Here is an 11,542-nt window from a genome sequence, read left to right as displayed (position 1 = left end):
CAGCTCCAGCGGGGTTCTTGTGCCACCAGGAGGATGTGTGAAGTCGGCAACAAAGGAGGAATCTGACCACCGGTTTGTCTTTCAAACTGATGGTCCCGAATAGCTCGGGCTGTCTTTATTTATAAAGGTTCTAGCGCATTCAAGCGTGAGCAGTTTCAAGGCATTTCTCTTTAATCATTTTCCAAGAATCAATATTTTAGTTTCTTCCTGGACGTTATTGACCTTTACCCTTTATCATTATATAGCAAGCCAAATGTTTATATCTAACTAGGTATGTCTTACTCATACTGTGCCCTAGCTGGCAGCAAACATGCGGTTACAAAGTAAGAGATTTGAGCCCCGTGATTAATTCTTAACAATATGGAATCAGTTGAATATATTGTGACACCAAGAGTATCATTTTCAGGTGCATACTAGTTTCTGAGTAATCTGTATATCAACTGTATTATATGGATTGCAGTTATAATCCTATTCTTTATAAGTTCTCAAAATAATGATTAATACCTAACTCTATCTACAGAGACTAAATTTTTAAAAGAAACTAGAAGTTTTAGATTTTTTATTCATACGTTGATATTGGAAGACTATCTGAGTGTTCATATCCTGGTGCCAGAGAAATGTCTGACCTTTCATGTCCTATCTTTTTCCTTCTGTGTTTCTACAAGATTTTTAATGTCATCTTTTAAGAAACCATTTTCTTGGTTCTTACATTCTTTGGGATATATTTATCTCTTTTTGGTATTGAATAAACAATAATAATTAACCTTATTGAGTTCCTCCTGTTTATTCACGATGACTGCAAAGGCAGCCAGAGACAACTGGAGAAACAGGTTTCTGTAACAGATGGCAGAAATTTAGTTTTTCTGCAGAGGCGTTTGTTCCCAGTAAACTCAGACATAACCATGATTAACAAGGTAAAACCAAGGGTTTCCACCTCACTCCATCCCCCCTTCACTCCCCAGGGAGGGTAAGGACTTCCATGAGGGATTTTCAGAGTCTGTCATATCATCCTGGGCAGGGCCTAGGTCCTCCCCCATGTGTCCAGGCTGAGAGAGCATCCCTCCATGTGGAATGGGCTCCCAGAGTCTATTTGTAATCCAGGAATAAATACTGCTCTACTCTCCAAGGTCCCATAGATTGCCGAGGACTGTTCTCTGACACCCAGGTTGGGGGTGGTGGTGTCTGGATCAGTCCCATGCTGGTCTCTCAGTCATCAGTCTGGGGTCCATGCGTTCCCCTTGTTTAGGTCAGCTGCCTCTGTGGGTTTTGCCAGCCCGATCTTGAGTCCTTTGCTCATCACTCCTCTTTGCAACTGGGTTCTAGGAGTTCAGTTCAGTTTTTACTGTGGGTGTCTGCCTCTGCTTCTGTCAGCCACTGCATGAGGGTTCTGGGATGGCATATAAGGTAGTCATCAATCTCAGTATCATGGGAGGACATTTAAGGTAGCCTTAATGCCAGTTGGTGTCATTTTTGTAGATCTGTGAAGAGCTCACTAGTGCCAGATCTCTTCTCCAACTTATAATGGCTCCCTCTATTATGGCATCTCTCACCTTTCCTCTATTCTTTTTTTTTTTTTTTTGGTTTTTATGAGACAGGGTTTCTCTGTATTGTTCTGGAGGCTGTCGGTCCAGCCTGGCCTCGAACTCACAGAGATCCGCCTGCCTCTGCCTCCCGAGTGCTGGGATTAAAGGCATGCACCACCAATGCCTAGCCCTTTCCTCTATTCTTACCCTGGCTCAACCTTCCTGTCCCCCCCCCCATGTCCTCCTCTCTCCTCCTCTTTTCCCTCTCTCTTTCTCCCATCTCCTTCTTCCCCCACTCCCAATCCAATTAGGAGATCTCATCCCATAACCCTTCTCTGGGTTACCATGCATATCTTTCTTAGGGTCCTCCCTGCTTCCCAGACTCTCTGGTGGTGGGATTGTGGGCTGGAAATGCCCTACTCCATGTCTAAAATCCATATATGAGTGAGTAAATCCCTTGTTTGTCTTTTTGTGACTGAGTTACCTCACTCAGGATGGGTTCTTCTAGTGCCACCCATTTGCCTGCAAATTTCAAGATTCCATTTTTTTCCTGCCGAGTAGTACTCCATTGTGTAGATACACATTTTCTCTATCCACTCTTCAGTTGAGGGGCATATAGGTTGCTTCCAGGTTCTGGTGATTGCAAATAAAGCTGCTATGAACATAGTTGAGCAGATGTCCTTATTGTATGAGTTTACATCATTTGGGTATATGCCTAAGAGTGGAATTGCTGGATCTTGTGGTAGGCTGATTTCCATTTTCCTGAGGAATCTCCATACTGATCTCCACAGTGGCTGCACAAGTTGGCATTTCCACCAGCAGTGAAGGAATGTTTCTCTTTCTCCACATCCTCTCCAGAATAAATTGTCATTAGTGGCTTTGATTTTAGCTATTCTGATGGGAGTGAGATGGTATCTCAGAGTTGTTTTGATTTACATTTCCCTGATGGCTAAGGATGTTGAGCACTTTCTCAAGTATCTCTCAGCCATTTAGACTCCTCTATTGAGAATTCTCTATTTAGTTCTGTATCCCACTTTTTAATTGGATCCTTTGGTGTTTTGGAGACTTGCTTTTTGAGTTCTTTGTAAATTTTGGAGATCAGCCCTCTGTCAGATGTGGGGTTGGTGAATATCTTTTACCATTCTGTGGACTGTTGTTTTGTCTTGTTGAATGTGTCCTTTGCCTTGCAGAAGCTTCTCAGTTTCAGGAGATCCCATTTATTAATTGTCCATCTCAGTGTCTGAGCTACTGGTGTTATATTCAGGAAGCAGTCTCCTGTACCAATTCGTTCAAGGGTACTTCCCACTTTCTCTTCTAAGAGGTTCATTGTGGCTGGATTTATGTTGAGGTATTTGATCCATTTGGACTTAAGTTTTGTGCATGGGGATAGACATGGATCTATCTGCAGTCTTCTACATGCCAGCATCCAGTTATTCCAGCACCATTTGTTGAATATATTTTCTTTTTTTCCATTGTATAGTTTTAGCTTCTTTGTAAAAACTCAGGTATTCATAGGTGTGTGGGTTAATATCAGGGTCTTCAATTCAATTCCATAGGTCTGCCTGTCTGTTTTTGTGCCAATATCAACCTATTTTCATTACTATAGCTCTTTAGTAGAGCTTGAAGTCAGGGATGGTGATGCCTCCTGAACTTCCTTTATTGTACAGCATTGTTTTGACTATCCTGCGTCTTTTGTTTCTCCATGTAAAGTTGAGAATTGTCCTTTCAAGGTCTGTGAAGAATTGTGTTGGGGTTTTGATAAGGATTGCATTGAATCTGTACATTGCTTTTGTTAAGATTGCCATTTTTATTATGTTGATCCTACCTATCTAAGAGCATGGGAAATCTTTCCATTTTCTGGTATCTTCTTTAATTTCTTTCTTTAAAGACTCAAAGTTCTTGTCATACAGGACTTTCACCTGTTTGGTTAGAGTTATCCTAGATATTTTATGTTGTTTGTGGCAATTGTAAAAGGTGGTGTTTCTCTTATTTCTTTCTCAGCCCTTTTGTCATGTGTCTGAGTAGGGCTACTGATTTTTTTGAGTTGGTCTTGTATCCTGCCACTTTGCTGAAGGTGTTTATCAGCTGTAGGAGTTCCCTGGTAGAATTCTTTGGGTCACTTACATAGACTATCATATCATCTGCAAATAGTGGACGTTTGACTTCTTCCTTTCCAATTTGTATCCACTTGATCTCTTTTTGTTGTCTTATTTCTCTATCAAGAACTTCAAGTACAATACTGAAGAAATAAGGAGAGTGGAAACCTTGTCTTATTCCTGATTTTAGAGGAATTACCTTGAGTTTCTCTCCATTTAGTTTGATGTTGGCTATCCGTTTGTTGTAAATTGCCTTTATTATGTTTAGGTATGTTCCTGTTATCCCTGATCTCTCCAAGGGGAGATGAATTTTGTCAAAGGCTTTTTCAGCATCTAGTGAGATGATCATGTGGTTTTTCTTGTTCAGATTGTTTACATGGTGGATTACATTGATGGATTTTCATATGTTGAGCTATCCCTGCATCTCTGGGATGAATCCTACTTGGCCATGGTGGATGATTTTTATGAGCTTTCATATGTTCTGTTAATTCTCTAGTGTGGCTACTCTCCAGTTTCTTCATGTGGGCACTTAGTGCTATGAACTTTCCTCTTAGAACTGCTTTCAGAGTGTCTCATAGGTTTGGGGATGTAGTGCCTTCATTTTCATTGAATTCTAGAAGTCTTTGATTTGTTTATTTCTTCCTTTAACCAGGAGTGAAGCAATTGAGCATTGTTCAATTTCCACGAGTTTGTGGGGTTTCTGCAATTTGTTGTTGAATTCTAATTTTAAGCCATGGTGGCCCAATAAGATACAGGGGGTTATTCCTTTTTTTTGTTCCTGTCGAGGTTTGCTATGTTGCCAAGTATGTGGTCGATTTTTGAGAAAGTTCCATGTGTTTCTGAGAAGAAAGCATATTCTTTTTTGTTTGGATGGAATGTTATATAGACGTCTGTTAAACCCAATTGGGTCATACTTCTTTTAGTTCCTTTATTTCTTTGTTAAGTTTCTGTCTGGTTGTCCTGTCTAGTGGTGAGAGTGGGGTGTTGAAGTCTCCCTCTGTGTGTGGGGTTTTAGTAATGTTTCTTTTATGAATGTGGGTACCTTCGTATTTGGGGCATAGATGTTTAGAATTGAGACTTCATTCTGATGGATTTTTCCTATGTTGAATATGAAATGACCCTCTTCATCTCTTTTGATTAATTTTAGTTTGAAGTCTAATTTGTTAGATATTAGGATAGCTACATCCACTTGCTTCTTAGGTCCATTTGACTGGAAAATCTTTTCCCAGTCCTTAACTCTGAGGTAATGTCTGTCTTTGAAGGTGAGGAATATTCAGGACTTTCTGTAGGATAGCTGGCCTCTGGTGGTGACATATTGCCTTGGCTATTGTTGATTGTGTTCTTATCCTGGATCTAGGCATCTGGGTTTGAGGTAATTATAGGTCTAGGTGATGATCTGAGTTTGTCTTTGTTAGGTGTTTTGTTTTTAGTTTCTGTTTCCTCTCTGGTTCTCTGATTTGTGTGGCCTGTACTTACTTGACCAGGAGTTCTCTGCTTGAATTTGAGGCTGGACTTACTCGATGACTTCTTGTTGAGTTTTGCATCTCCACCTTAGTTGGGGCTGCTGTGGCGAGGGGAGGAGGGATTGGGGTTAATGTCCTGGGGCAGCAGTGTGATTGTGGGGGAGTACTAAGGGAGTGGAGAAGGTCTATGTGTTGGCACCTACCTGGAGTTCTGGAGGTTATCATAGCCTCTGGTCCAGCAGGGAGTCTCTTCCTGAGTTGATGGCTGGGACAAAACAGTGAGTAGGGGATGGGGCGGGGGCAAACTGAGAAGGTCCAAGGGTGGGTGGCCTATCTGGAGTCCTGGTGGTGGCCGGCATAGCCTCAACTCCAGCAGGGAGTTCTGGAGGCTGGCAAGACCTCTGGTTCAGCAGTGAGTCTGCCTGCATTTGTCTACCTGTTGTTCTGCCTAGAGTGTCCATTTCTGTATCCATTGCAATGATCATGTAATTTCTGCACTCTATCTAATTAAATTTAGAGTTACACTAATTTGTATATGTTCAACAACTTACATTACTGAGATGAAATCAATTTCATCATACTGAATGGCTATCTCAATGTGTTCTTGATAACCATCTGTATGAGGTTTACTGGGACGCTTTGGATTTGTGTTCAGAAAAATTGATGATAATTTTCTTTTTTGTTGTGTCTTTGTCCAATTTTGATACCAAGATTTTAGAAGCTGTGCAGAACAGGCTTAGAAGTGTTTCTTCTCTATTTTGTGGAATTGTTTGAGGGGTGTAAGTATTTGTTCTTCCGTAAAGGTTTGATGGGACTTGGTGATCAATCTGTGTGGTTTCATTCTTTTCATGGTGAGGAGACTCTTATTACTACTTCAGACTCATTGCTTAATATAGATCTGCTTAAGTTCTTTACATCTTCATTTAATTTAGGAAGCTATAAACTTCTAGACTTTCCAGTATTTTTGGAGTAAAAAAAAATTCAAAACACTTCACAATGATACTCTGGATTTCACTGGAATCTATTATAACACTCACGTTTCCATCTGCAATTTTATTAATTTGGGCTTCTTATTTATTTTGATTAGTTCCTCTGGAGCTTTGAAACAATCTTGTATTTTATTCATAGAACAAAGTTTTTGTTGATTATTATTCTTTTAACCTCCATTTAATTGGTTTCTTCTTTGAACTTTACTATTTCTTTCCATTCATTATTTTTGAATTTGGCTTGTTCTCATTTTTCTAAGACCTTATATTACATCATTAAGTTATTTACTTGAGATCTGATTCTTAAAAATGTAATCATTCATAGTTATAAACTTCTTAGAACTACCTTAGGTGTATCACAGAGGTTCTGGTAAGTTGTGTTTTTATTTCCATTTGATTCTAGGAATTAAAAAATTTCCTTCCTGATTTCTTCAATGATCCACTGATCACTCAAGGATGCACTGTTCAGTCTCCCAAGTATTTATGTAGTCTATGCTTTCTGTTGCTACTGATTTCCAGTTTTATTCCATTATGACCTGAGAAGATCCATAAATAATTTTGTATTTGTTAAGATTCACTTTGTGACATAGGATGGTATATTTTAGAGAAGGTTCCATTTCTGACAGATGGAATAGTCCGCAGATATTTGTTAGGTCCATTTGACCCAAGGCATAGTTTAACACCAGATTCTCTCTTGATTGTTTAGTTTGAATGACCTATTTAAAGATGAGAGTAGGGTTTTTAAGTGACCTACTATTATTATATAAGGACTTATCAGACCTTTTATATTGTGTGTTTTTGTGAGATCTAAAAATATGTATGTATGCCTGTTTTGCTTGCATGTATGTCTATGCACCATGTATGTGCCTATTGTCTGAGGAGGCCAGAAGAAAGTGTAAGATCCCCTGGAGCTGGAGTTACAGATGGTTGTGAACTGCCATGTAGATGGTGGGAATTGAACCTGGGACCTCTGAAAAAGCAGTCAGTGCTCTTAACCACTGAGACATTTCTCCAGACCCTTACAGTGATTTTTACATGTACAAGTGAAGGAAAACATAGTCTGTTATTGTTGCATGTTCTAGAAATCTTAATTGGTAAATATTGTTATTGATGTTTCCTATTCTCTTTTCCTTTCTTCCTCCTCCTTCTTCCCTGCCCCCCTCTCTTTTTGAAAGCATCTTAGAATTTCACTATGTAGCCTAAGCTACTCTTGAACTCATGGGCCTGCTTCAGGCTCTTGATTGCTGGGATTAAAAGTCAGCCAACACACCTGGCTTATATATTTTTAAAAAAATGTTTATCACATATGGTACAAAGAGTTTTTAGCCATATACATCCATGTTCTCCTTTATATCCTTTTATTATTGCCACACATTTATCTCTGATGTAATTTCCACAATGTGTTGTTTGTTTATTACAATTATCTTTTAAAGAAAAATGGTCTTTAACAATTATAAATGCTCAGTACTTACATTTTCTAAAGTTTTATTAATAGCTTTGTTTTATTGTTAATTTATGAATTTATTCAATGAAGTAACACAATACAAATACATATTTTATGACATTTGGTCACATATTTATTACATCACTTAAGATGCATTTCATTCTAGAGTGTACTAGATGTTGAGTGTCTATGAGAGCAGGTTCAGCGTTATACTTTTAGCATTTAGAAACATATGGTATAAAAATTCATATGAAATAAGTAACATCATAAAATACATGTAAAGCAGTGCTATTTTAAGAAATAAATGAACTTCATGGTGTAAGAGTTGGGCTTGTACAAGAAAAAAAATATTTCACTTAAAAACACAGGTCTTGCGATTTGGAAAAGGGATCAGGTGTCAAGAGCTTTTGTTGCTTTTCCAGATGATCAGAGCTGGGTTCTCAGGTCCACAACCACCTGTACTCCAGCTCTGGGTGTATACTTACACACACATATAAAAAAATAAAACTAAAAACAAAGAACTGGGCCTGTTATACTCTAGCTTTCAAAGAATGTGATCAAGGGTACAAAACTTCACAGAAATAACTAGCCTTAAGTTCATCTATGGCAATTCTTCAAGGCTTCAAGTTTAGAAGCTCTTGGGTTCACAAAGAAGCCTTTGAAGGGGGCATAGGAGAGAAACAGAGGAGGGCAGAAGCGTATAGTGTCCCAGAAGACAAAGAGATGTTTTAGGATGAATGGCCAGCACAAGCCCTGGGTAAATGAATCAAAGCCCATAAAGTATCAATTGAGTTTTGTCATGTGGTGGTAATGGCTGGAGCAGTCTTTCTGGAAGGAAGTGAGAAATGTGGAAGAGGACATGGTCATTAGGAAACCACTTCTCAGAGACAGCAGCAGGGACAGGCACGAGGACAGACTCTTCTTTTCCTTTCTCAGACCAGGTAGGGTGTGTCTCCACCCAGTCCAGATGCCTCCCTACTGGTCTTCCTTGGAGTGAAGGGTAGTTTTAGGGCACTGGATAGCAAAGGGAAAAAGTCCCATTTGACCCCCCTCCTCCCACCTTCCCACCCCACCCCTCAGCTTGAGGTACAGCCACTTCACTCAAGGCCTGGGTGTGAGAAACCGTAAACAGCGAACGAGTTACCACAGATTCAGTCATGGTTCCCAGGGCCAGGCAGCAGCTATGGTACTGCAGATAACTGTTATTTTGAAAAGGTTCCCCATCTGTTTCACGGGACTGTACTATTCTTCGTAAAGAAGTCCACCGGGAGACTCGACCCTTACACGCCATGGGCCTTCGGGAAGCTTTTTCTTGGAAATCACGTGTGAGCACATTCGAAAGGCCCAGCGGCGCCTTCCCTACTTACTGGGAAATGTGCAGCCCTTGGCAGCACTTCGCAAGACTTCACCCTCACATCCTCTTCCGACGGCGGCTTTGGTCCGGGTGGTCACAGTCTCAGGCGCCCTAGGGTCCAACTTCCGGCCGGGGAGGTGTGTGTCGCGTGGCGCGCGGGAGCCCAGGTTCCCACCCGGCAGCGTTCCCGGTTCTCAAGGTTCCGCGGAAGCACCGTGGCGCTCGCGGCTCAGGCGGTTGCAGAGCCGGCCCTGTGCGCAGCCCGGAGGTCACGGAGGCGACAGGTGGAGCAGTGCCCCGGGGGTCGTGGCGGCCGCCGCTGGGCTATGTTGCACTGGCTGCAGGGCTTCGTGCTGCCCTCCGCGACCTGCCAGAGTGACTATGACCGCTTGGCCTATGAGATCCTCTTCGAAGACCTGGACCGCAATGGGGATGGTGTGGTGGACATCTGGGAGCTCAGGGATGGGCTGCAAAACTGGAACGCCTCCTTTGGTGGAGACTCCGAGCAGGTGAGCCACCGAGAGAGAGAATGCGGCGCTGGGAATGTTCGGAAGACGTTGCCACACGGAGGGGAGCCAACCTGCCGCCCTGCTCCTTTCAGAATTTTCCAGAGCTTTCCTGAGCTTGTGGAGTAGGAGTGGAATCCCCTTTGGTGGGGTTCTTCATGTGTAACAACACATCCCCAGTGAAACATGTCAACGTTCTCAAAATAGTCATTAGCTGTAGTGACAAAACCACCCCAGCATTTGTAGGAGATTCTGTGGTTCTGAACATTTCCTGTCCAGAAGGGTTAGGACTGTCGTTGGCCTTTGTCCAAAGCAAACCTGCTTTTCTCAAGAGGCTTTCAGCCTGGGGCGGAGGGGGGTTGCCTCAGGAGCTATATACACACACGCATATCGCAGAACTGGTGTCCTTCTACTTAACAGTACACAAATATAAGGAGAGTCAACATATTTACATTTTATTAGTGTCTTTCATAAACTAGGATTGTCTTCCTTTTATAGAATGGCCACTACCCCAGGGTCCCTCTTTTTAGTCCCCTTGTCCATAGGTACTCCTGAAAGACCCCAAGCGGGGGACTTTCACGGGAGGGAGACCCGAACCCAAGGAACAACGAGACCACGAGCTTGGATGCAACAGCAAGAGGCTTTATTTACATACGGGTACCCGGGCGTCTCAGTCTTGGGGGGGGGCTGAGCGCGCCGAGCTGGGGACTCAGGGGTTCTTTTATAGCAAAAAGCGCAGTACAGAAGCGAGAAGCCTAGTTACAGGTCCCTGATTGGGCAATTTAAATGAGGCTGGGGCTCAGAATCGAGGGCAATTGAGGTTTTGCTTGGAACTCAAGTCTCAGCCTTGGCCCTATCTGAGGAACAATAGGTTTCTGTGTGGCTATGCAGACAGTAGACACCTGTGTCCCTGCCTGGACAGAGTTCCCTTCTGATAGTAGTGACTATTCAGCCATGAAGACCTTGAGCTGAGCTCCCTTCTGATAAAAAAATGACTATTCAGCTGAGCTGTGGGGGAAACGGAATTTTCCATAAGCCTCAGCTGCCTCCGTGTAGGCTGGGCCGGGGTCTTTCATTCCCCCATTGCTCTTGTAACTGAATGGAATCTTTCATTCAGAGGTTTCTGCCATCTCGAGATCCCTTTGCTTTAGCTGCTGGTATTGTTGAGTCAAAACCAGTGATTGTACAACTGATAACCTTTCCTTTATGAACTGGATCAATCTGTTTAGGATACATGGCCCAAACATCAGAATCAGAAATATAATGATCAGGGGTCCCATAATGGTGGATATGAGAGTCGAATACCAAGGGGACCTGTTATACCAGTTCTGAAACCATCCCTGTTGGGACTCAATTAATTGGTGGTACTTTTGGCGTCTTTCTTTTATTTTAGCCAGGTTGTCTCTTACCACTCCGGTATGGTCTGCGTAAAAGCAGCATTCTTCTTTAAGGGCCGCACAAATTCCCCCCCTGCTGTAAAAATAAGAGGTCTAGTCCCCTTCTATTTTGGAGGGCTACTTCTGCCAGGGAGGATAGGGACTTCTCCAGGGCAGCGACAGATTCCTCTAAAGACTGAATATCTGCACGCATTACTTGTTGTAGGAGTTGGAACTGTTTAGTTTCCTGCAGTGCGACAGTACCGGTTCCTATTCCTGCTGCTATGCCTCCCATGGTTAATCCCCCTAGTAGGATGGCAGTAGTGATGGAGATAGGTTCCCTCTTACTGCGGCCAGTACTTATCAAGTCATAGTCAGAGGGGTGGTAAATTACCTTAGGCCATAATTCAATCAGAACACAATAGTCAACGGTGGCATCTAGTACCGTGGTGGAGACACAAGGGGTTAATCCAGTGTTGCATGCCCAATATGTCCCATTGGGGGCTATCAAGTAGCGGCCACTTTGGGGCAAAGGCTCAGTGGCATTGCATAGTCCTTGATGCGTGGCGGGGACTTTACCTATACATAGCCCCTTTCCAGACACTTCTGAGATGGTCAATTTATGTTGCATGGCTGTCCCACAAAGGGCCTCGGCTGTGGCCTGTTTTGTATATTCGCCCACAACCGCTAAGCCTTCATAATAGGGAGGTTGCGGAGTCAGACAAAGCCAGCATTCCTTAGTCTTATCTGGGCGAGTTAAATTCAGAGTGGCATATGTCCCTTGGATCAGGGCT

At 42.5% G+C, this 11,542-nt stretch overlaps 1 protein-coding gene across 1 annotated transcript in view; it reads left to right on the top strand.

Moving 5' to 3' along the window:
* The first annotated feature begins 9,192 nt into the window (after positions 1-9,192).
* The window catches only part of LOC121142352 (calcium-binding mitochondrial carrier protein SCaMC-1-like), a 44,918-nt gene continuing 42,568 nt past the window's right edge, over positions 9,193-11,542 (top strand). The window contains exon 1 of the mRNA XM_040752022.1: positions 9,193-9,375. Coding sequence (XP_040607956.1) covers positions 9,193-9,375 — 183 coding nt within the window. The remainder of the gene's footprint in view (positions 9,376-11,542) is intronic.

Source organism: Mesocricetus auratus, unplaced genomic scaffold (assembly GCF_017639785.1).
Source record: "Mesocricetus auratus isolate SY011 unplaced genomic scaffold, BCM_Maur_2.0 Super-Scaffold_100009, whole genome shotgun sequence".
Lineage (NCBI taxonomy): Eukaryota > Metazoa > Chordata > Mammalia > Rodentia > Cricetidae > Mesocricetus > Mesocricetus auratus.
Note: the sequence above shows the minus strand (reverse complement) of the source record. Positions and strands in the feature narration are given on the sequence as shown.